Source organism: Phalacrocorax aristotelis, chromosome 21 (assembly GCF_949628215.1).
Source record: "Phalacrocorax aristotelis chromosome 21, bGulAri2.1, whole genome shotgun sequence".
In the NCBI taxonomy this organism is placed as follows: domain Eukaryota; kingdom Metazoa; phylum Chordata; class Aves; order Suliformes; family Phalacrocoracidae; genus Phalacrocorax; species Phalacrocorax aristotelis.
The window spans coordinates 6,402,097-6,427,721 of NC_134296.1; the positions used below are offsets into that span (position 1 = coordinate 6,402,097).

The following is a 25,625-nucleotide window of genomic DNA, read 5'->3' on the forward strand; positions in this document are numbered from 1 at the left end:
TGGGGGCGCTTGCCCTGGCTGCAGCCTCTGCTGCGTCCCATCACTCGGGGATCAACAGGCTGCACGGACACTATCGACGCGGCAGCCATCACAGGTTGAGAGTTGTGCAAGCAAACAATATGTTATTTCTCTTCCTTTTCCAGCTACCCAGTGCCCATTGCCACGCATCCAGAATGGGAAGAGAGAACACATTACTCGCTATTCCTACAGACCCGGGGACACCGTAAGCTTTGTGTGTAACACAGGATATATGTTGCAGGGCTCCCGCACAAGCATGTGCCGAGCTGACTTCAGATGGAGCCCACCTCTGCCAGTGTGCAAAAAGGGCAAGTGTCCCAGCGTGCGATGCGAGTGGTGACGGCCACGGGGGAAAGCTCCCTCTTGTGTCCTCACAAATTCACTGAGAAAGTAAAGCCAGGTTGCGTCTGTCCTCCTTGCTTCGCTTCTCAAACCAAAGCGCTGCCAGCTTGGCTCTGAGACAGACAGAAACAGCTCAGAAGAAAGGAGCTGGGGTGGGACAAGGGGCTGGCTGCAGCCTCCCCTGTCTTGGGCTCTGAGAGGGATGGGAAGGAGTCAACCCTGGGGCCGAGCTGCTGTAACCTCCCCAGCAGGCTGAGGAGCCATAGGAGAGCTGTGGGGGCGCCAGTATCTGCTGCCCCGGGGGGATTTCTGTGATGCTGTTTCTGGTCAGATGTGGGATGTTTTTATCTTCCTCCTGGAAAGGGAAGTAATCAGAACTTCCCGCTGCTCTTGCTGCTTCCAAGTCCACGTGCATCTTCTGCCACATCCCATGAAACGCCTGTGAGTTCTCCTGTCAGGACTGTTATTATCAGTACTAATTTCTTCCAGCTGCAATGCAATTGTAATCTTGGTGCTGCTATATCTTTTGTTAACTAATACCTTCGTCCAGCAAATGGCATAAAGACTGGGCAGAATTCAGGATACTAACCTGATATTACCCAAAAATTCCTAAGAGGCACAAAATGGCAAACAGCTGACCCTCAGGGCGATTTCTTTTTCCGCTGAGAGGTGATGTGCCCTCGGCGACCAAACATCTCTCGTTGACTTAGACTTTGTCTGCCTCTTGCAGTCCGACCATGTCCCATGCCTCCAAAGGTCCACAATGGAAATCACGATGGCCAGGGCAAAGGATATTTTACCATGGGAACGCCTGTAACATACACCTGCGATCCCGGCTACTACCTGGTTGGAAATCCTGTTGTGACTTGCAGAGCATCGGGGAACTGGAGCCAGCCCAGCCCTCGCTGTGAAGGTGCGTCTGTGGTCTGTCCCTTTGGGCAAGAAGCTCGTAGTGGGGCTCTGAGCACAGGGCAGACCCTGCCTGTTGTCACTGAGACCTTCACTGAAGGATTCAATTCCCCTTTACGGAAATATACAGCTTTACAACATGTAAAGAGCAAGGTTACACCCCTGAGTCTGGAGCTCGGTACTTCCATAACCGAGGCTGCACGTGCCGTCCCTCTCGCGCTGGGGCTGGGGGCTGGTGACCCCGCAGTGTATGTCCAGGAACTGGCATATCACTTAATGGGAGACCAAGTGCAAGGGGGTCTCCAGAGCCAGCACCCTCCTCCCGGTGCTCCTGCTGCAACACACCCACGGAGAGCCGGCTGGCGACGGTGCTGGGGGCCAGGCATGGGTGTGGGGCACAGCACAGCCTTTGGGGGGGAGCAGATGGATTTTTATGAATCAAGTCCACCTTCTTTGTCCAGAAAAGGCAGAAGAGAGACAGGGCACGCAAGGGCTCACTGTCAGGACAGATCTGGCAGCACTTGGAGTGGGAGCTATCTCCTATCTCCCTTCTCCTTCCCCTGTGTCTGCTGGGCTGGAGGTTTGAGCTGAGCTGTCTCTAAGGCCTGGCCTCTCCCAGACGCTCTCACGGGCTTCTCCCCTCCCTCTCCAGAGGTGATGTGTCCTCAGCCACCAAACATCGCCAACGGGCTGCACAGCGGACAGTCCTTGGACAAGTTTTCCCGGGGAGTGACCGTGTACTACGGCTGCAAGGACGGCTACGAGCTGGTCGGGAACCTGTCCATCAACTGCACCGAGGCCGGGCTGTGGAGCAGGCCCCTGCCCCGCTGCAAAGGTGGGTGGAAGCTTCACTGCTAGGTGTGGGCTGGCAGAAAGCATGCTGGCTGTGCTGGTTGGGGGAGCAGTGCAGACGGGCTTATGGCAGTGCTGGGAAGGGAGGGGGCTGTGCGTGCAGGATCTGGCCCACGCACTGAAGTTTAAAGGATGCCGTCCATGTTCCCTGCAGCAATCGGCTGCAATACACCCGAGGTGCAGAACGGGAAGGTCCATGAGCTGCAAAGGACCTTCGCAGCTGGAGAGACCATTCACTTCGACTGCGATGCCGGTTATGCCGCAGAGGACGCCTACGAGAGTCAGTGCCAGCCGGGGGGCACCTGGGATCCGCCGACGCTCACCTGCGAGAGGGGTGAGTGCGGGTGCCCGCTGCTTCCCCGAGGGCAGCCCTGCCCAGCGGCTGCTCCCTGCAGGTGAACAGCATGTGCCGGCTGAGCTGTTCCTGCGACGGGCTTTAACCCACCAGCGCAGCGTCATGCCGACCCCCTTCCCCTTGCATGCTGACCTCTCGCTGACTTAGACTTTGTCTGCCTCTTGCAGTCCGACCATGTCCCATGCCTCCAAAGGTCCACAATGGAAATCACGATGGCCAGGGCAAAGGATATTTTACCATGGGAACGCCTGTAACATACACCTGCGATCCCGGCTACTACCTGGTTGGAAATCCTGTTGTGACTTGCAGAGCATCGGGGAACTGGAGCCAGCCCAGCCCTCGCTGTGAAGGTGCGTCTGTGGTCTGTCCCTTTGGGCAAGAAGCTCGTAGTGGGGCTCTGAGCACAGGGCAGACCCTGCCTGTTGTCACTGAGACCTTCACTGAAGGATTAAATTCCCCTTTACGGAAATATACAGCTTTACAACATGTAAAGAGCAAGGTTACACCCCTGAGTCTGGAGCTCGGTACTTCCATAACCGAGGCTGCACGTGCCGTCCCTCTCGCGCTGGGGCTGGGGGCTGGTGACCCCGCAGTGTATGTCCAGGAACTGGCACATCACTTAATGGGAGACCAAGTGCAAAGGGGTCTCCAGAGCCAGCACCCTCCTCCCGGTGCTCCTGCTGCAACACACCCACGGAGAGCCGGCTGGCGACGGTGCTGGGGGCCAGGCATGGGTGTGGGGCACAGCACAGCCTTTGGGGGGGAGCAGATGGATTTTTATGAATCAAGTCCACCTTCTTTGTCCAGAAAAGGCAGAAGAGAGACAGGGCATGCAAGGGCTCACTGTCAGGACAGATCTGGCAGCACTTGGAGTAGGAGCTATCTCCTATCTCCCTTCTCATGTGGCCAGGCTGGAAGGGGTCCAGAGAAGGGCCACCAAGGACTGGGAAGCTGCCGTACGAGGATAGGCTGGGAGAGCTGGGTTTGTTCAGCCTTGAGAAAAGGAGGCTCAGAGGGGATCTCATCACCATGTACCAGGACTTAAGGGGCAGCTACAAAGAAGATGGAGGTTCCCTTTTTATACGGAGTCCCATGGAGAGGACAAGGGGGGCTGGACACAAGTTGCCCTTGGGGAGATTCCCATTGGACACGAGAGGGAAGTGTTTCACAGCGAGGACAGTCACCACTGGAATAATCTCCCCAGGGAAGGGGTTGACTTGGCCACGTTGGACACCTTCAAGAGTCGTCTGGACAGGGTGCTGGGCCATCTTGTCTAGCCTGTGCTCTTCCCAGAAAGGTTGGACTAGATGATTCCTGAGGTCCCTTCTAAGCTGACATTCTTTAATTCTCCTTCCCCTGTGTCTGCTGGGCTGGAGGTTTGAGCTGAGCTGTCTCTAAGGCCTGGCCTCTCCCAGACGCTCTCACGGGCTTCTCCCCTCCCTCTCCAGAGGTGATGTGTCCTCAGCCACCAAACATCGCCAACGGGCTGCACAGCGGACAGTCCTTGGACAAGTTTTCCCGGGGAGTGACCGTGTACTACGGCTGCAAGGACGGCTACGAGCTGGTCGGGAACCTGTCCATCAACTGCACCGAGGCCGGGCTGTGGAGCAGGCCCCTGCCCCGCTGCAAAGGTGGGTGGAAGCTTCACTGCTAGGTGTAGGCTGGCAGAAAGCATGCTGGCTGTGCTGGTTGGGGGAGCAGTGCAGACGGGCTTATGGCAGTGCTGGGAAGGGAGGGGGCTGTGCGTGCAGGATCTGGCCCACGCACTGAAGTTTAAAGGATGCCGTCCATGTTCCCTGCAGCAATCGGCTGCAATACACCCGAGGTGCAGAACGGGAAGGTCCATGAGCTGCAAAGGACCTTCGCAGCTGGAGAGACCATTCACTTTGACTGCGATGCCGGTTATGCCGCAGAGGACGCCTACGAGAGTCAGTGCCAGCCGGGGGGCACCTGGGATCCGCCGACGCTCACCTGCGAGAGGGGTGAGTGCGGGTGCCCGCTGCTTCCCCGAGGGCAGCCCTGCCCGGCGGCTGCTCCCTGCAGGTGAACAGCATGTGCCGGCTGAGCTGTTCCTGCGACGGGCTTTAACCCACCAGCGCAGCGTCATGCCGACCCCCTTCCCCTTGCATGCTGACCTCTCGCTGACTTAGACTTTGTCTGCCTCTTGCAGTCCGACCATGTCCCATGCCTCCAAAGGTCCACAATGGAAATCACGATGGCCAGGGCACAGGATTTTTTACCATGGGAACGCCTGTAACATACACCTGCGATCCCGGCTACTACCTGGTTGGAAATCCTGTTGTGACTTGCAGAGCATCGGGGAACTGGAGCCAGCCCAGCCCTCGCTGTGAAGGTGCGTCTGTGGTCTGTCCCTTTGGACGAGAAGCTCGTAGTGGGGCTCTGCACACAGGGCAGACCCTGACCATTGCAACCAGATTGTCAGAGAAGGTTGATCCCATGTGAAGTGTTGCATGGTAAAAATTAATTTCAAGCTCTTCTATGGTGAAGGTGGGGCTGGGTAGTTTATGTAGGTGTCACAGAGGTTTTGTTGTTGCAATATTAACAGCCTGTGTGTGTTTTGTTTTGTTTTGTTCCAACTCCTTTTGCATATCACTTCCGTATATCACCATTTCCAGTGACTGTCTGCATAAATCCAGATATAGACAACGGAGGGCAAGTTGGTGGTCAAGGCCTTATCTCTGCACCTGGGCAAATCTTGACATTTCAGTGTCACTATGGTTACAGACTGCAAGGCACTGCTAAAATCTTTTGCCAGGAGGATGGCAGCTGGCACCCTTCTGTTCCTGTCTGTGAGAGACTTTACCATAACCAGGAGGTCTCAAACAGGCCTCACCTTCCAGGTAAATGATGACACAGCTGCCTTGGGGTACACTATTGTTTCATGTCCCCTAGTCCCGTTAAAAAAATGTGGTTAAATACTGTGAGTGGAAGTTTTCTGTATATCCTAGGAATAAGAACCTGATCCTCTGGAATCCATTGGGAAAATATGTTGTGTTGGTTTAATAATGGCTATATTAATCAAAATAAACAATTTTGCAAGGCAAACCAAACTCCTTTCCTCAAAACAGTGTTCTTTCTGTGCTTGTACCCTGCATACCCGTCCTGCCCCATTCTCATGTCTGTTTTCTTTCTCAATAGGTGGTTGTGGTGCTCCTACGAGGTTACGCTTTGCTGAGCTAAATGAGGAGCATAAAAATGAGATTGATTTTTCTGTTGGGAAGACTGTGCAATACACTTGCCGACCTGGATATGCTAAACAGCCAGGAATGTCACCTACTATTACATGCCTTGAGAGCGGAGTGTGGTCAGAAGCACTAGAGTTCTGTAAAAGTGAATAGCTCCTTGATTTGGTGTTCGTTGTTGAAGAAGGAATAGGTGCTAGGTTCTGTCCATGCTGCAAAAACCTTTGTTATTCTGGTGTTCAAATAGTATGTGACTAGTAAAGCCATGTAACTTTATGCTATTCGAAACCCGTTTTGGGGTAACTGGAAATGTGGACAGATTACTAGATTAATAGTTGCATCTGTTGTACCCTGGAATAGATAGACAGAAGCCTAAAATGAGTGTTTTTTTTCTCCCCCCCAGGGAAACAATGCGGTCATCCTGGTGAACCTGTAAATGGGAAAATTATTTTCCTAACAGATCTCCTGTATGGGTCAACAGTGCTCTACAGCTGTGAAGAAGGGTAAGCCCTGGTTTTGGCTACTGCTTAAAATAGCAATGAGAGATGTATTAGGTAAGTCTCCCCTTTTTCCTCCTATTCATTAATTCTCAATAAATGGGTTGTATAAAGGAGCCACTCTATAGAGTTCTGCACCTATATGAACACATGTGGTGTTCCCTATCTTATACATGTATAATACTGTGAAATCAGTAAGGTGGTGCTAAGCGAGGAATCATAGCATCATAGAAACATTAAGGTTGGAAAAGACATCTAAGACCAAGTCCAACTGCCAACCCAACACCCCCAGGCCTCCTAAACCATGTCCCCACGTGCCAGGTCTGCATGGTTTGAACCCCCCCAGGGATGGTGACTCCCCCACCTCTCCGGGCAGCCTCTTCCAATGCCTGACCACTCTGTCAGTAATGACGTTTTCCCTAATCTCCAACCTAAACCTCCCCTGACACAGCTTGAGGCGGTTTCCCCTCGTCCCATCACCAGTTACTTGACAGAAGAGGCCAACCCCCCCCTCACTCCAGCCCCTCTCAGGCAGCTGCAGAGAGCGAGAAGGGCTCCCCTCAGCCCCCTCTTCTCCAGGCTAGACCCCCCCAACCCCACCAGCCGCCCCCAGCACACTTGTGCTCCAGACCCTGCCCCAGCCCCGCTGCCCTTCTCTGGACACGCTCCAGCCCCTCAAGGCCCTTCTTGTCCCGAGGGGCCCAAACCTGAGCCCAGCATTCGAGGTGGGGCCTCCCCAGGGCCGAGCACAGGGGCCCCATCCCTGCCCGGCTCCTGCTGGCCACACCAGTGCTGACACAAGCCCGGGGGCTGGTGGCCTCCTTGGCCACCCGGGCACTGCTGGCTCATGCCCAGCCGTCTGTCAGCCAGCAGCCCCAGGGCCTTCTCCGCCGGGCACTTCCCAGCCCCTCTGCCCCAGGCCTGGGGCGCTGCCTGGGGTTGGTGCGACCCAAGGGCAGGACCCGGCACTTGGCCTTGTTAAACCTCACGCAATTGGCCTCGGCCAATCGATCCAGCCTGTCCAGGTCCCTCTGCAGAGCCTTCCTGCCCTTGAGCAGATCAACACTCCTGCCCAATTTGGTGTCATCTCTAAACTTACTGAGGGTGCCCTCAATTCCCTCATCCAGGTCGTTGATAAAAGGAACTTCTCCTTCAGGGCCACAGCTTTGCTGTCAGTGGGGCTGATCATGCCTTCCAGCGTGGTGAGGAAGAGGTAGTAACTTACACTGAAATGACTTGGGATGAATGTTCAATCCTTTTAACACCAGGCACAGGTTAATTGGACAATCCAGCAGACGATGTGAGGTTTCCGGTGGACGTGTTGAATGGAGTGGCGCCGTTCCCACTTGTCAGCGTAAGTAGCTTACAGCTCCGGGGGCGTCGCAGGGATCTGGTAAATATTTTCCAGCAGAGATTGCCAAATCTTTCCAATCAAAGCTTTCACAGGGAATTTCTCTCCTCTGTGAGCATGAAAAGTGTTGGAAGGTTTTAAATGTCATAAGAAAATGTTCTGGGAAAAGGTACACGATCTCAAAGCTATAGAAAGCAATGCCTCAGCTGGAGCTTTTGCAGCAGTACTTGGATATACTGGCTCTGACTAACATCACAAGCCCGTTACAAGAGAGGAAGAGAAGATATTATCTTAAGGTGAAGGGTTGTTATTGTTAGACACAGAGGGGCAAGGCACAACCCTAAGAAGAGGCAGAGTGCTGTGGGAGGGCCACAAGTGGAATCCCAAAGTCCCAAACCGCAGGCTCTCTCTTTCACTGCGTCTCAACTAGAAGGTCACTTCACTGCAGTTACTCCATCTCTCGGACGAGTGTTTATGCCCCACAGACTGAGGGATTTAAAGTACTTTGGTGCTGCTGTTGAATTTAGAAGCCTTGTTCTGCACCTCTGCAGGTATCCCTTGTGAGCCACCTCCGGACATTCCCAATGGGAAGCACACGGGCAAGCTGCTGGATGAATTCCACTTCGGCATATCTGTAACATACACCTGCGATCGCGGGTACCCACTCCACGGAGAGCCCTCCATCTACTGCACCACTCGGGATGGGAAAAACGGCGTGTGGAGCGGGCCCCCACCGTGGTGCGGAGGTAGGGTTGTGTGCGCATGTCCTAATACTCGGGTGCAAACCTCCCGGCTTCATATTCTGAAAGCCTAGGAAACCTCCGGACAATTGCACTTCTTCCCGAGTGCCTGCTAGGGCAGGATTTGCACGGTCAGGATTTGCACAGGCCGATTTGCAGCCGTGGCCAGGCAGAGGGGAGGAGGCTGGAGGACCACCCCACTGTCCAGCATCCCCAGCCTCGCCTTTCGGTCTGGGTGTCTCCCTCAATGTTTGACACCACTGGATGCAGGCAGTACATCACCTATGGGAAAATTATTTTCAGAATTAAAAGAGATTGCGCTTCTTGAGTGGCTTTGGAGCTGCACAGCTCTGCACACTGCGGATGTGCCTGTTCTGAGGACCTGCACTTCTTTTCTAGAGGCAAGTTGTCCTGTCCCGCGGGTCCAGAATGGGAGAATAGTGTCTCCTAAGGCTGCCTACACACAGAAGGACACCATTGCCTTTGAGTGTGAGCCAGGCTATGTTCTACGTGGCCACAAAGTGGTACAATGCCAACTAAATAACACCTGGGAGCCACCCGTGCCAGCCTGCGAGCAGGGCAAGTGTTCAAACAGTGCTCTGAATGTTACCCTCCCCCCTGCTCTCCCAAATCTGCTGTTTCTTGACTCTCTTTGACAACTGGGCTGGCTTATCTTTCTTTGTAGCTGGCTGTAATGCACCTACCAGACTGGTGTTTGCGGAGCTGAAGGAGCCGCACAGGAACCAGACTGTCTTTCCCGTGGGGGGGACAGTGGAATACGTGTGCCGGCCTGGGTACACCCAGCACCTGGGGATGCCGACAGCCATCAAATGCCTCAGGAATTCGACGTGGTCTGTGGCGCTGGAGTTCTGTAAAAGTATGTCCTGCAAGTGCTGAAAGGCCTAAAGGGTCAGGCTTGGCTGGATTTTCACATTTTTCTGGCTTTATGGGTCTGCTCTCTGTGTCAGCACCCCTGGGTGGGATGGGAGTGAGCAGCTGAGGGCTAACGGTGGCTGATGTTCGCTTCCAGGGAAACAATGTGCTGACCCAGGGGATCCGGAAAATGGCAGAGCTGTTGTCCTGACGGACCTCCTCTTTGGGTCCAAAGTGAATTACACTTGTGACGAAGGGTGAGTCTTGTGACTAGCTGAATTCAGCTGCCAAGTGAGAGTAAAGCAGATTTTTTTAGCTTTACGTGAAGGAACATAGTTCCCAAGTCAAAAGTCTTGGCTGCCACTTTACAAGGGTTGTAAAGAAATCTCAAGTCTCCTAATGTAAATTAATAAATCCTTCTCTGTGACTCCAGGTACAAGTTGGTTGGAGGCTCTCAGAGAACGTGCGAGGTCTCTGGCACACATGTCTCATGGAGTGGAGATGCTCCTGTCTGCCAGCGTAAGTACGGCACAACAAAAGGCCCTTGGAGATGGCTTGCAAGAGACAGTGGCACATCTTTCAAGACAAAGATTTTTTTGCAAAAGATTTCTCAAGTCACTGCATGTGTAAAATCTTTCATTTTTCTTTTTATTTTGTTTTGGTTTGGATGTTTCTGGAAATGTTTCCAAAGGGCTTTTTTTTATCCTGGTCCAAACTGGGAAAACCATTAATACTTTAAACTCCCTGTTACTGGGGTAAGTATTTCTCACTGGTCATGTGTAGGAGTGGTGTGGCCGGTCTCTCTCTGCATGTATCAGTGGTTTTGGAAAGGGAAGTAAGAATTGTCCCACCACCTCCGGACATAAGCAGCAAGGAAGCGACTCAGAGGAGGGCACAGGTTTTCCTCCTCACATGTGATTTTTTTTCCATGCAAAGTTTGTCTCTGGATAATTTGGGTCATTGTATCCAGAGAGCATCACCGCTGAGACGGGCTCATCCCCAGCGGCTCCCCTCCTGGCGAGCGTGTCTGCCCTGCAGCCCCCGGGCGCTGCTGCAGCACTGACGATAAAGGCACCTTGTACACGCCCGCAGGTATCACCTGCGATCCGCCGCCGGACATCCCCCACGGCAGACACAGCGGGCACTCGACGGGGACCTTCTCCTATGCCGACGTGGTCACCTACACCTGTGACCCCGGCCACCCGCTGGCGGGAGAGCCCTCCATCTTCTGCACCACGGCGGACGGGGAGCACGGCGTGTGGAGCGGGCCGCCGCCACAGTGCGGAGGTAGGGCTCTGCGGTGCGCCAGCGTCCGTCCCCGCCAGCGAGGGTCGGTTATGGGTGGCAGAAGGAATGACAGTGGCTGTGGTGGGGGCTGCACCCCCTGACAGGAAGACAGCTAACATGACAGATATTTGTTCAAAGGAGTTAACGGGATGAATTTTCTTCCTCTTTTTGGTTTTTGAAGGTTGGATTTTAAAATTTTTTTTCCTTGTCTTGTCCATATTTCTTATCTGCCTTTCCTTCTCCTCCACAGAGGTGAAGTGTCCTCCCCCTCCAGGCATTGCCAACGGGAAGCACAGCGGCCAGCCCTCGGACACCCACCTCCCAGGCTCGGCTGTGCAGTACACCTGCAGGGATGGCTACTCCCTCATCGGGGATGCCTCCATCACCTGTACTGCTGGGGGAACGTGGAGCCGGCCCCGGCCCCGATGTGAAGGTGTGCTTGTGTTGGCTTCTTTTACCTTTCCCCAGGCCCTTTCTTCCTCCTTGGCTCTCAGTCTAATCACTGCAGACCAAATCGCTAGTGAGAGGCAGAGGCCAAAGCTCCCACAGGCAGGAGCAGCTCCACCTGCCTCTGTGGATTTCCCTTTCTGCCCCCCAGTAAGGACAGACTACAAGTGCGGTTGAATAGTGATATTTTGTGTAAGAATGAGAGTCAGTAACGTTGACGCGCCCATGACAGGGAGGGCAATGTTCAGCAGGAGGCTCTGCCCTGGTCAGTGCCCCTTCACACCTGGGATAAGCTTCACATCCCCAGTGGTGACTCGTGCTCTTCACTTCCAGCAATCGGCTGCAAAAGACCCGAGATTGAGAATGGAAGAACGATTGGGCTGGAGACCATGTACAGACTCGCAGACATCGTTGTCTTCGAATGCGATTTTGGTTATGCTTTGAAGGGCTCCCAGGAGTCTCAATGCCATTTTGGGGGAATATGGGACCCTCCTCTACCCATCTGTGAAAAGAGTAAGTGTAAATGAGGACTGGAAAGAAAAAACATGCAAATATCTGTCCTCCCATCTTCACAATCCCCATTCAGACACTTGTTACATACAGCTGTAATCTCCTTAAATGACTCCAGAATGAGAGTGAGCCAGGCTGGTGTCTGATTTGTTCCCAGCCAAGGAAAGGCCAGACCAAGCTGTTGAGGCCACAAATAGAAACTACCAACTGCAAACGCCTAAATAGTGAGAAAAGATAGTTCTTGATGCCAATAAACTAAAAAAACATGAAGGGTGGAAAATAGGTGAGGGTAGGATGGAAACATAATTCATACACTGACGCTCCTAAAATTTGGGAAAAGTTAATGGGACAGAAAGAAGTGAAAAGGCTGTCTTACACTACAGTGGGTGTTGCTGGTTCCTGCTCTTCATCAGTTACGATTATTTCCCCTCCTTGTAGTGCTACAGTGTCCTCCCCCTCCAACTATCAAAAATGGCCAGCATGAGAGCAAGACCCTGAAATTGTTCATACCTGGCATTTCAGTGAAGTACTACTGTGACCCAGGTTATGTCCTCACCGGGAGAACAACAGTTTCTTGTTTGACAACTGGAACCTGGAGCATCCCTTACCCCCGCTGTGAAGGTGAGCTGTGAATGCTCTTCCCCGTAGCGAAATGGGAGCCCCTCGCGGTCGCACGGCCTCCCCTGCGTTCTGACCTCGCAAAACCAAAGCAGGATCCCTCAGCTCCGGCAGCCGCTTCCCCAGCCCATGCTCTGCTGCTTTTCCCTTCCAGTGATCACCTGCACGAGCCCCAGCGTCCACAATGGAGAGGTGGCTGAAGGACAGAGCGCCGTGTACCATCCCGGGGCCAACGTCACCTTCCAGTGCCGCCCGGGCTACGTGCTGTGGGGCAGCCGTGAAGCCAAGTGCCGGCCCGATGGCCGCTGGGCGCCTGCTGTCCCCACCTGCGAGCCAGGTGAGCGCGGCCACACGGGGGGTTGCAGAGAGGGTGCTCAGGGCCAGCCCTGTGCTGGAGGATGAGCGCCCCGGGTCGTGCTGCCTGCCTCGCTCCATCGCTTCGGCTCTGACGCGGTTGGCCGTGTTACGTGTGCTCCTCCGTCAGGCAAAATCACTGAAACGCCTCTCTCTGCTCCTGCCCCCTTAGCGCTGCCTTGTCCTCCACCTCCCGTCGTCGCCAACGCCACGCACAGCGCACAGCTCGGGGCAAACTTCACCAGCGGCATGTCCGTGAGCTACAGCTGCCAGCCCGGCTTCTCCCTCCTCGGAGACCCCACCATCCTGTGCACGGCCTCGGGGAACTGGAGCCTCCCGTACCCGCGCTGCGCAGGTGGGGCCGGCTGCTGCCGCGGCTCCCCGTGCACCCGCGCCTGGCTGAGCATCCGCCCCGTGCTCGGCTGATCCTGGAGCAGGCAAACCTGCCCCCCCGGCAGAGCTGGCGTGGGGAGGGGGGAACTGCATGGCCAGTGACACCCGCGGGTCTAGGCGTGCTTCCAGCACCTGCAGGACTCTCTCTTTGTTGTGGGGCCCTGGCAACAGGCTGGTGGCACTGCCAAAGCCCAAGGCTTCCACAGGGACACAGTCTTGGCCGGTCTAGTTTCTGAAATTGCCGATCCTGGCACCCTGTGGCCCAAGGACAACACGCTCTCTGGTGGCAATGCTGCCCTGCAGGCTGTGCAGAGTGTGGGAACGCCAAGCTGGCCAAACTGCTGGGGTGGTTTTGCGGGGGTGGAGGCTCTTTTGATTCATTTTTTTGAGAACATATAAATCGGGTGCATGCGTCCTTCCATGCTAAGTAAGCGTTGATTTAGGCGGATAAACGTCGGAATACACAGAGGAGGTACCAATACCTTGGGGTTTGTAACAGCGCCTCCCAATGCGCTTGATGCTCCTTAGCTGCGTTCCACACCCCGCGCGTGTTCCTCACATGCATTTTGTTTCCTGGCAGCTGGCTGTGGCACACCAACCACCTTACTGTTTGCTGAGCTAAACAAGGAGTATAAAAATCAGAGCGACTATCCCGTTGGGAAGACTGTGAAGTACACTTGTCGGCCTGGATACGCAAAACATCCACAGATAGCACCAACGATTACGTGTCTAGAAAATCAAACGTGGTCTGAAGCCCCGGAGTTTTGCAAACGTATGTTTTGCAGATGCTTCTAGTTTGTTGAAAGCGCAGCCTAACGACTGGAGCCTTGTCGTTTCTCCCTTTCAGCTTCCTCCTCCGTGGGGTCTGGGCAGACGCCCACCATTAGCGACCCTTTTCCTGCGGCACCGAGTTAAAGCACCTTTAAAACCAGGTCTTCTTCTGCCCAGGGAGAAAGTGCGATCATCCCAGAGAACCGGAGAACGGCAGAGTCATCGTTACAACAGATGTCTTCTTTGGGTCCACGGTGAATTACACCTGCAACGAAGGGTGAGTCCCAGCCAGGCTCCTTCCCCACATCGAGATGAAACCAGCAATGCTTCTGCTCTCCCGGCCGCTCGCAGGCACCGCGTGTCCTCCCACAAGAGACCACTGCTGTGTCTCTGAGCTCAGAGCACCCCGCTGTTGCCTGCTCAAGGCGATGCTGGAGCAGAAAGCGGAGCTCTCAGCTGCCGAGAGAACAGAAATCCTCCACACGGTCAGGGAAAACCTCAGAATCTCCTGCGTGGCTTAAAACAGTTTTGGCACTAAAGCAATTCTGGTCCTCGCAACGGTCTGGTTCTAGTCTCGATTCTAGTCCAAACGGCAACAGGAATTGGAGAAGGGGATTTACTGATCGATTGTTAAGCGCCCGTTAGCAGGCACGACCGCCTGAGTCTGGTTGTGCAGAGCATACGAGGGGAAAAGGGGGTTTTATTTTGGAAGCCTTGCCTTAAAGCAGAAGTCCTTAGCGTGGACTTCTCTAGAGGACAGAAGGAAGAGGAGAGGGCATGGCAGCTCCCTCAGCCCCCGGGATGTCCTGCCTGTGCTGACCGAGGGGACCTGGGGGGCGGACCCCAGACAAGCCGAGGTTCATTCCTTTAGACTGGCAGGATTAGATGGCAACGAAGGCAATACTTGTTGCCCATGGGAGACGCGACCTCCAAAGACAGTCCCGTAGTGACAGGAGTGCCTTTGTCTGACCCCAGGCACAGGCTGGTTGGAGCGGCCCAGCGACACTGTGTGCTTTCCAGCTCTGGGACGCGGGTGAGGTGGAGCGGTGATGTTCCCGCCTGCCAGAGTAAGTACGCTGCGGCCGGAGCTGAGCAGAGGCCGATGAGAGCCAAACGCAGCACAAAGAGGTTCAGATCGGTGCTTTCCTTGGGAAAGATCTTCCAAGGCAAAGACAGGGAGCATCACCGCTGAGACGGGCTCATCCCCAGCGGCTCCCCTCCTGGCGAGCGTGTCTGTCCTGCAGCCCCCGGGCGCTGCTGCAGCACTGACGCTAAAGGCACCTTGTACATGCCCGCAGGTATCACCTGCGATCCGCCGCCGGACATCCCCCACGGCAGACACAGCGGGCACTCGACGGGCACCTTCTCCTACGCCGACGTGGTCACCTACGCCTGCGACCCCGGCCACCCGCTGGCGGGAGAGCCCTCCATCTTCTGCACCACGGCGGACGGGGAGCACGGCGTGTGGAGCGGGCCGCCGCCACAGTGCGGAGGTAGGGCTCTGTGGTGCACCAGCATCTGTCCACGCTGGCGAGGCTGCGGGCAGGGCAGGCCGTGCATGGGGATGTGTGGTGGAGCTGTGGCTGTTCTCGGGACACGAGGGGCCGGGGGAGGATGGCGGGCTGGGATCTGTTAGTGCCCACACTGCCCCTGCTCCACTCACTGACAGCCCTTTGGCACTCACCGGGGACAGGGGCACAGAAATACGTCCCAGGTGGTCCAGAGAGCTGAAGCATCTCAATGGACTCTGGCCACGAGCAGCAGCCAAGAGATACCTGTCCGAGACAGCCCTGCCTCTTACAGCGTGGCAGCTCAGCGCAACGTTCCTCTGCACCAACGCACTCATTTTTCCATATTCCTCCTTTTTCTCACTGCGGACACCAATGCGGTTTTGCCCTCTCTCCCCAGCGTCGCAGTGCTCTCGCCCTCCAGCCATCGCCAACGGGGAGCACAGCGGCCAAGCCACGGCACTCTTCACCAGCGGCATGTCCGTGAGCTACGCCTGCGACCCTGGCTACGTCCTTGTTGGAGAGGCACAGCTCACTTGTACCGCTTCTGGAGCTTGGAGCGTCCCTGCCCCTCGGTGTGAAGGTGCGTTCACCTGCCTCTTTCACCTGTGGATATGCCAGCGCTACCAAGGGATCACGGGAGGAAAGAAGGGGACAAAAGTCCAAATCCACAAACTTGTACTTACCGAGACTCAGGTCTCTGGTGCTGAGCGGGAAGCCAAGACACAAAACCCAAAAGCCCATCCTGTTCTCACTGAAGATTCCCGTCCCCGCAGGGCGGCTGTGTCCCTCCCCGATGGCGATTGACCATGGCCAGCACGACGGCGAGGACGTGGAAGCCTTCGTCCCTGGCAGGTCTGTAAATTACAGCTGTGACCCCGGCTATTCCCTTGTTGGAAAGATGACTCTGTACTGTACGGTCAACGGAACCTGGAGCATCCCTTACCCCCGCTGTGAAGGTGAGCTGTGAATGCTCTTCCCCGTAGCGAAATGGGAGCCCCTCGCGGTCGCACGGCCTCCCCTGCGTTCTGACCTCGCAAAACCAAAGCAGGATCCCTCAGCTCCGGCAGCCGCTTCCCCAGCCCATGCTCTGCTGCTTTTCCCTTCCAGTGATCACCTGCACGAGCCCCAGCGTCCACAATGGAGAGGTGGCTGAAGGACAGAGCGCCGTGTACCATCCCGGGGCCAACGTCACCTTCCAGTGCCGCCCGGGCTACGTGCTGTGGGGCAGCCGTGAAGCCAAGTGCCGGCCCGATGGCCGCTGGGCGCCTGCTGTCCCCACCTGCGAGCCAGGTGAGCACGGCCACACGGGGGGTTGCAGAGAGGGTGCTCAGGGCCAGCCCTGTGCTGGAGGATGAGCGCCCCGGGTCGTGCTGCCTGCCTCGCTCCATCGCTTCGGCTCTGACGCGGTTGGCCGTGTTACGTGTGCTCCTCCGTCAGGCAAAATCACTGAAACGCCTCTCTCTGCTCCTGCCCCCTTAGCGCTGCCTTGTCCTCCACCTCCCGTCGTCGCCAACGCCACGCACAGCGCACAGCTCGGGGCAAACTTCACCAGCGGCATGTCCGTGAGCTACAGCTGCCAGCCCGGCTTCTCCCTCCTCGGAGACCCCACCATCCTGTGCACGGCCTCGGGGAACTGGAGCCTCCCGTACCCGCGCTGCGCAGGTGGGGCCGGCTGCTGCCGCGGCTCCCCGTGCACCCGCGCCTGGCTGAGCATCCGCCCCGTGCTCGGCTGATCCTGGAGCAGGCAAACCTGCCCCCCCGGCAGAGCTGGCGTGGGGAGGGGGGAACTGCATGGCCAGTGACACCCGCGGGTCTAGGCGTGCTTCCAGCACCTGCAGGACTCTCTCTTTGTTGTGGTGGCTTTGTCTTGCATCCTTCTTGCATGTTACCTTGGCCAAGGCTTTTTTTCTTTTTGTACTGTCTAGTGCTACAATGTCCTTCGCCTCCGAATATTGACAATGGAAATCACAACAGCCAGGACTTGGAAGTTTTCACTCTTGGGATGGTTGTAAAGTACAGCTGTGACCCTGGCTACAGCCTCCTGGGAGAGGCATTGATTTACTGCACCGACTCTGGGAACTGGAGCGACCCCCCTCCTCAGTGTGCAGGTACACAGTGGCTCGGAGATAACGGCTGGAGTAATGGGTAGTCTGGGAATTTCTGCCTTCGAAAGCCTGTAGGACTCTTGCCATAATGTTGAATCCTTCAGTCCTCCCTTTTTTTTCTCGGTTTTGCTTGTAAGCTTTTATCTATGCATGCTCAATATACATTTTAAAACAACTTTGTGTTGCTGATATCCTTTTTTTCCCCTGCGCTTTCTCTCCTCCTAGGTGGCTGTGGACCACCTCCAAACTTAACCTTTGCTGAGCTAACTGAGGAATACAAATATGTGACCGAATTTCCCGTTGGGGACAGCGTGCGATACAACTGCCAGCCAGGATACACGAGACACCCCAGAGTACCCTCAACTCTGACATGCCTCAAAAACCACACGTGGTCTGAAGCGCTAGCGTTCTGTAAAAGTGAATAGCTCAATCAGTTTGGTGTTTGTTGTTGAAAATTGTCTAAGCTACATTTGTGGGTTTCTTAAAGCAGTTCTTTAAAAATTGATTCATACATGGCTTCACTAGTCACATAGTTTGGGCAGCTATTGGCCTTTTACAAATCAAGTCTTTATTGGTGTCTGAACATGGACAGATCCTTAAGGAACCTTCACATAGCGCATTACAAAACTGCGAGAGAGGAGTTTAAACTCAGGCTTGTTCTTTCCCAGGGAAGCAATGTAAATACCCAGAAACACCAAAGAATGGCAGAGTTGTTGTTCTGACAGATCTCCTTTTTGGGTCAACCGTGAAGTACGCGTGTGAAGAAGGGTGAGTCCTGCGCTGCCTTTGCTGACTCCATTTCTGAGCTCGGTGTCGGGCAACTTACACTAAAGGCTCAGAGCCCACTCCTCTGCGCAGGCCGTTCTCCTGCAGCAAGCTAGAATTTGTGTTTTGGTTCCAGTTATGCCACAGTTGCCTGCTCAGGAAAGGGAGGAGTGTCTCTCAGTATTCCCTGCCCGTGCACAATAGATTACCTGGCAAACTTCAGTTTCAGTCTGCCTTCTCAGATGGCCACCCAGCAGGAGCTGAGAGTGCAAGCGAGCAGGCGCTGCAAGGAGGCTCCAGCGGTTTGGAACTCACTTGGGTCTGAGTCCTGATTTAGCACCCAACCAATCTAACCCAGAGTAATTTGGGATCATTGCTGCTCCTCTCCGATCTGGGAAGAAGGAACTTGGTGTCCTTCATTCCCATGGGTCAAACCAAGAGAAACATCTTGGTGACCAGCCAGAATCAGGATGCTGCAGAAGAAAACCTCTGGGGGCAGTGTCAGAGTGGGAACGCAAAATCCAAGCGGAATGACTTGGTATCAGCTGATATTTCTTCCTCTGTAACTGCAGGCACCAACTGGTTGGACAGTCTCATAGGCGATGTGAGATATTTGGACCAGATGTCGCATGGGGTGGTGTTCTTCCCCTCTGTCAGGGTAAGTACGACACCATTAGATATGGCCCAGAATTGCCAAACTAAGTCCTTAAAATTAAAAAGTGGCATTTACTTAAAATAAACACAGCTTTGAGGAATAAGACTTTTTAAGCACAATATTCCACTAGGAGTGTGTTTTCTATGTGTTTGCTTGTTTGGTTTCTTCTAAGAGTCTTCTGGATGCTAGCTTTTGATCTTTCAGGGTTATGTAGAATGAAGAGTTGTGAGATGCCAGCAGGGATTTGTCCCTTTTGTTTCACAAACATAAATAACAAATTAAGGAAGAAACATGCCTTGCAGTAACGAGTGGGATATTGAGTAAAACCAAACAAGGATCTTCCAAATACTGTACTGTTACCCAAACCACAGGCTGATTTGCCTTGTGGGGCTGATCACTGCAACTAGGCTTTCCTTCAGATGGAATTGCTTTGGAAGGCATGAGCTTGGTACAGGAAGGCAGTCATAAGAATGACTAACATTTATGGATTTCTACACCTTTTAACATATTTATTGGAATGTATTCGCGTTATTCTGCTCATAGGCACAAAGCTGTGATTATATGTATATGTGGTAAACTGAGGGTACCTAAAAGAACTAAAAAGCCCTCAATTGTTGAAATTATTCTTCTATGAGTCTCCAAGTGCTACCTGTGAAACTCCTCTGAGCTGCGGCACGTTAAGGATGGACTTTATATATGCATCAATCACAGCACACACACAGCTCCCTCTTTGAGATACTGAATTTATTTTTCAGAGGTGGTATGTCCAGTCCCACAAATCCAGAATGGGGGAGTAGCTGTTCTTAAATATCACTACACATACAAAGATACTGTTACCTTTAAGTGCCATAAAGGTTTCACCTTGCGAGGCCATCGCACAGCCCAGTGCCAAGCTGATAAAACGTGGAATCCACCCGTACCAGTCTGTGAGCAGGGTAAGTATCAGCATTGCAGGTTCCTCCCCCGCTGCTCCTACCCCCTCACCGAAGCCAAAGTTGGCTTCGTCTTTCCCGTTTGCTCCAACTACTTTAAGGAGAAACCAGAAATTTTTCTTTTTATTTATGCCTCTCTTCTCACACAGGAGGTAAGCCAGGTTTTGGGTAATGTTGTAAGTATGAGCATGATTTGCACTTCTCTCACCCTGCTTGTTGCAATCCATAATCTGTGTTCTCCTTGCTTCCTGAAAGCAAGAAATTTGGTAGCTTCATGGCAGGACACTATCAGAGGGGCGTGTAACTTTTGCTGGAAAAATAAAGGCAGGATGATGGAAAATGAAAGTAAATTTGTGCTTTGTATTTGCTCAACCAAATGTGTATTTTAAACTCTTAATCCTGCGTCTAGATGGAGTGGCAGAGCACTATCATCATCCTGATACCACAACAAAGCCAGGTAGGTCTATTATAAGAAGAGGCAAGATTTACTAAATGCTAACTCCTCCTCCCAACCTCTCCTGCTTTTTGCAGTGAAGAGGGTTAATTGCACTTTTTCACCCTCTTGTTATCACTTTTTTTACAATTTCATGTCACCTTCTCACCTCCCTCCCCTCTTTCAGTAGTGAAGTGTCTGCCTCCTCCAAGGATTGATAATGGGGAACACAGCAGTCAGTTCTCAGACACTTTTGATGTGGGAGCACTTGTGCACTACCGCTGCAAACACAGCTTCTCCCTCATTGGGAATAAGTCCATTCACTGTACAACAAACGGAGTCTGGAGCCGCCCCCTTCCTCGGTGCGAAGGTCTGTGTTTGTGCTCTTTCCACTGATTCTTCTCTCAACTTTCTAAATGTGTTAAACATGTAGCGATATTTGGCTAAGGACCTGCTGAAATGAGCTGTTGCTTCAATGAACTCCACCACTAAAGAAAGAATGAGGTCTCTGTGGCCAAGAATGGGGTCTCCGAGGACTCTGTGGTCTCTATTCCACCCAAGTTTCATAGTCTAAAGGGTTCTTTATAGCCTCGCTGTCCACAGTTGGCTGTGAGCCCGAGAGTTGGGAATGGAAAAGCAATCAGACTGGAGTCCTTCTACAGGCCTGGAGACATGATTACAGTTGAACGCAAACACTGTTAATGTCCCCAAAGACCTCCCCAAGTTCCAGTGCCCACCCTGGGGGCACATGGGATCCTCCACTCCCAATCTGTGAAAGAGGAAAGCATGTGTTATCTGTCCTTAGATGGCTATCCTTTCTGACCTTATCACTCTTGGTAGTGTGCTGCAACATGTTGAGGAGGCGAGAGGAATCCCGAGTCTAGTGTTCAGGGCTGAAGATCCATCTACCCTGATTTTTCCCATTCTTATTGCTGCAGTATCTGGTGCCTCAGTTTCTCAGTATGAACGGCTTAAAAATGAGCTTAAGCCAGCTTTGCCAGCTGTAAGGAACCTGTGTGGATGTTGTAATAAGATGGTCTTACAAGCATGGAATTCCCACTATATATATTAACTAATCATTCTTCTTATCTGATATACCAGGAAAGATGATGCTGGGCAATGCTCCTTTGTGTAAGTGTGTGTGTGATGCCATATGCTTTATAGATGATTTAGGGTGAAGCGAGTGCAGAGGGCTGGGCAGGGCTGGCTCTGTGCGTTGGATTCAGTGCTGTGGGAGTGAGTGTACAGCCCTCCAGAGGTGCTCAGAAGTTCTTGCCTGGCTGAGCTCTGTTTTGATCTGCACTTTCTCTCCTTTTAGCACTGCACTGTTCCAAGCCTGCAGATATTGCCCACGGGTCTCTAAGCGGCCCAGCAAACGTATTTTTCACTCCTGGAACGTCTATAAGATACATCTGCGAGTCAGGCTTCTCTCTCATTGGGACAGCATCCATTTATTGCACAGAGGCTGGAGCCTGGAGCCATCCTCCTCCAGTCTGCAAAGGTGTGTTTGTTGCAGAGAGCTAAGGAAGGACATGTAACATGATTTGCCTTAGGGAAAGGTTTGTATAAGGACTAAATCTGAGTCCTCCACTATAGAATGAGTGATAAGATCAAGTTTATACCCATTTCCAAAGCCTGATGGAGTTACAGGGTTACAGAATCAGTTTATTTAGCATAGGTGAAGAAAGTAAAAGGGAACAATCAAGGCTGCAAAGGTACCTCAGCTACTCTCTGGCAGTCCATCAAGATCCTCGAGTCAATGCTGTCGTTTGTCTCTCCCTGACTTTCCAGTTGTGAAGTGTCTCCATCCTCCAAACATCACCAACGGGAAGCTCAAAGGCAACATCTCTGACACTTTTTCCTATGGAGCATCTGTATCCTACGGCTGTGATCCTGGTTATTCACTTGTCGGGAACACTTTCATCAACTGCACAGCGTCAGGAACCTGGAGCCAGCCACTTCCTCAGTGCAAAGGTGTGTTAGTGCTTAGTTCACTCATGTTGGTTGGAATTCATGGTGGCAGAACCATGAGTTCTGGAAGGCGATTTCAATTCTTGCATGTTTTCCACCTCTGCTTTTGTTGCTATGAATGAGTTGTATAGTCACTTTCCTTCGTTAAAACCTTTTTACTTTTAGTAGAAGAGTAGAAACTTTTCTCCTTCCCTTTCCTTCCCTTTTTATGTCTGTCGCTGCCCAGTTATCACGAACAGGAAACAAAGGAAACTATTATGTCAGAGGATTTGTCTCTGATGGAGAGTCAGTAGATTACACGTGAGCCCGATTATTCCCTTCTTGGAAAATGCCTCTATACCTGTGACTTGGCACTTCAGTGTAGCTCACTGTGAAGGTCACTCATCGCACAAACTTGCCCACAGGCAATTTCATGAATGTCACACGATTCCTGATGTGGGTGTTCCTGCATGGAAAACTGCATGTGTATCAGAATGGAATCGTTGCCCACACAGGGTGCTTTCTTGGTGGAGCTGCACCCACCCCAATGACTCAAGAGTTGAAAAGTGCTTGGATAACAATGAGAGGAAATAACTTAAGTGCTTATACGTCAGAGGCTCTTTAAGGGAAGCAGTCTCACAGAAAAATTCTCCCTCCCGTTCCACATTCTTGTGGTTTTAAAGTGCCCTCAGTAACTAGTGTCTGTGAAAGTAAAAATAAATATAAAAAGATGTGAAAGAAAGGTTAAAAGTTACATGTTGGTGTTACCCCTTTGGTCTCCACCGACAACCTTCTTAGGCTCGGACTGCCAACGGCGGTTAGACACTTAAATTGAAGCAACTAACTCACTTCATGGAAATCAGTGCTATAAATAGCTTAGATGGATGGACTAAATAATAAATTATTGATAAATGGTACAGCTGGTGACATCTTTTAAGGGCAAGGGACTTCTACAGACTGGAAGTGGGTTACAGGCAGTTGGCTCTAAAGCTCCCACAGATCTCTTCCCTGCTACACCTTTCTTCTCCAAATGTTTTGGTAGCCCAATATCAGAAACACGTCTTTTTCTGGCCGGCTTCTCCCAGGGTGCCCCTACTGCACACGGCTTTCCACGTGCAGTATCAGTGTGGAATAGCTGATCTGTACAAACATTCATGTGTGGGCATGAGACACCTACCCTCTTCTGCAGCCACAAAGGAATTACCCTGTGGAATAAGAATTAATTCCTGGTTACGTTCAGAAAGAAATCAAAAACAATGTCTTCAATAACCCAGTTTTATTTCTGTATTTTACAAGATTTACAAGAATAACACAGTTTTATTTCTTGTGTTTTACGTTCCTTCTCATTAAACAGCCTTTTTTTGTTATTTCTAATTTCAGAGATCAGGTGCATATTCCCAGACGTTCAAGGCGTTAAGAAAGCCATAAAAGGAAATACTTATCGCTCTGGGATGAACATCACTCTGGAATGTGATGATGGTTACACGTTGGATGGCATCAGTCAGATTCAGTGCCAAGAGGACTTCAGCTGGGACCCTCCTGTACCAGCCTGCAAACTGAGTGAGTGAAACGTAAACAAAGCAAAGACCAAACAGAAATGTGCAAATGCATTGAAACAAGCAAATGTCTTTCTGTATAGAAAAAAAAAGTATATAATGGTGTGGTTTTTAAGAAATCCTGTGTTATAGGCCTTAGCAGGTCTATAATAAAAAAAGCAAGCCTCAGCTTTATTCATAAAGTGATTAACTAGAGTTGAGAAACACCTTATTTTGTTAGAATAATTAGCTGATTTTTCTTTTTCTCTTCCCCTCAGTATCACGCAAGTCTGGTTCAGTAGGCCTAGGTAAGCAGCTTAGAAACATTTCTGTGGCCAGATCTTTAGCTTTACGCGGTGGCCTCTGCAGCACCGGTGCCCCCTCTGCTTACTTGGACGATGTGCCTCGTTGCGTCTTTTGTGCCAACGTGCTTTAAAACATACAGTGAGAATAATATGCACTCTTCTCTCTCAGGGGTTGCAGCTGCAGGAGTCCTGCTTCTCCTGGGGGCAGGCATTGTCTGGAAAATTATTTCTAAGCAGAAGGAAGGGTAAGGCGGTCTTCTGGATGTTCACTCACGTCCTTTGTTGCCAAGTCCCAAGTTTTATACACTTTATGCACTTGAAATATTTGCCTGAGTGTGCCTGGGCCTTGTAATTTTGCGCCTTTGGCTCACGCTTGCGAACTGTACAAGGCATGGCAACCTGGAATCGATGGTGTGGTTATGTTGTTTTATTTCAAGACTCTTTCCCTAAGTGGAAACCAACCCGAGTGTTCTTTCACAAACCAATACAGTTCACTGTTTTCTTCTTTTTCACTTAGCTATTATCATACATATGAAAACTACAGTTACCAAACCCCTCTGAACCATATAACTGAACAGAAGTGTTCATGTGTTCCATAGAAGGTAAGGATTTATATTCCTCAACATAAAATACCAGCTATAGCTACAAAGTTGAGTTGTTCCCAAATAGTCATTCAAGTTGAAAACTCTTTCCCCTCAATCCTCTGGTAAGATGCTTCCTTTTGCTGAATAAGAGAGACTATTTCAAACATACTGGGTTTTTTTTAAACATCCTATTTTTCTTTCTGACACCACCCTTGATACATGTGTTTCCTTTTCCTGAATCTGAATTAATGGGGCAGACTTTCAGGCTATGCCTTGCTTCTGCCATAAACCTGCTTTTGTTTGCAAGGATTACCCATAATTTTAAAGGGCTTGCTCTCTAAAAAACTACCTTAACAGCACTCCATCAGAGAAGGACACTGAAGTGGGCCTTTGGGGGTTTTTGCTTGCTTCTTACACTTTTTGTAATGCCATTTTTACTTACAGATGAATCTACTTTCTATGATGAATCTATTGCAGATAACAATTATTTTTTAGCTAGCAGCACTCTGAACATGATCAGCTTTCACTACAAAATGGCACCTGTTAACATTAGCTCTTGTATTTTCTTTTTAAGGCTAATTTGAGATAATTCCACAGTTGAAACAATGCATTTCCCAGAAATTCTCTCCTCGCTCATGAGCTATGATGTAATCTCTAGGCATCAGTGTGAAAATAGGAAAAGTCTAATTTTAACAGCAGAATGTAATCTTTTTCCTAGGCTGGGCATCCATGCTGCCGCTAAGCAGGCATTGGACTCGTTCTCCGTACAGAGAGCGGCTGTAGGTAGCGTAGAAGCGTCGCTCATGTTGCGACTGAAATTCTGTAGCAAAAAAAGGCACTTTACCGTACACTCGGTTAACGCTCCTTCTGCTCCCATTAATTACTGTAAGGATCTAACAAAGTTCAAACGGCACACAGCACAGCTGCTGTTTCAGAGGAACTCGTGCGTCCTGCTGCCGCCCGATAAACGTTTCTCCATTCGCAAACCCTGTGATAAGCACGATCCACACAAGCGCTCCTGGGTCTGTCTCAAAGTCACAACTTCAAAATCAGAACCCGCCTGGACGTGGCCGCGTGCCCCCTGCTCTCCGTGCGCCTGCTCAGGCAGGGGGCTTGGGTGACACGATGCCCAGAGGTCCCTTCCAGCCCCCACCGCTCAGAGATTCTGTGATTTGTTACACCAAAGACTGTCTTAATCGCAACTGTATTCATGTCTGTTGCAGTACTGGACGCTGCTCTGTGTTTTCTTCCAGGAATGCTTATTTGCAGTGTTCCTCATAAATGCTTAACCTAATAAAAGCTGAACGTGGGACAACAATTGCTTTCGGTT

The 25,625-nt window shown here is 51.8% G+C and overlaps 1 protein-coding gene across 1 annotated transcript; it reads left to right on the top strand.

Annotated features, from left to right (window-relative positions):
- The first annotated feature begins 2,368 nt into the window (after window positions 1-2,368).
- On the top strand, window positions 2,369-25,608 carry CR1 (complement C3b/C4b receptor 1 (Knops blood group)). Its single transcript, XM_075115970.1, has 39 exons — window positions 2,369-2,516; window positions 2,644-2,826; window positions 3,925-4,107; window positions 4,279-4,458; window positions 4,647-4,829; window positions 5,113-5,337; window positions 5,636-5,827; window positions 6,083-6,182; window positions 7,445-7,530; window positions 8,079-8,273; window positions 8,667-8,846; window positions 8,953-9,144; window positions 9,298-9,397; window positions 9,574-9,659; window positions 10,678-10,860; window positions 11,208-11,387; window positions 11,823-12,005; window positions 12,157-12,339; window positions 12,529-12,711; window positions 13,330-13,521; window positions 13,698-13,797; window positions 14,496-14,587; window positions 14,819-15,013; window positions 15,429-15,611; window positions 15,805-15,987; window positions 16,139-16,321; window positions 16,957-17,139; window positions 17,362-17,553; window positions 17,805-17,904; window positions 18,474-18,559; window positions 19,312-19,491; window positions 19,898-19,945; window positions 20,109-20,291; window positions 21,240-21,422; window positions 21,713-21,895; window positions 23,252-23,431; window positions 23,685-23,714; window positions 23,881-23,956; window positions 24,229-25,608. Exons 1-39 carry the CDS (start codon window positions 2,369-2,371, stop codon window positions 24,308-24,310), a joined length of 5,979 nt encoding a protein of 1,992 aa, XP_074972071.1. The 3' UTR covers window positions 24,311-25,608.
- Window positions 25,609-25,625: the final 17 nt, after the last annotated feature.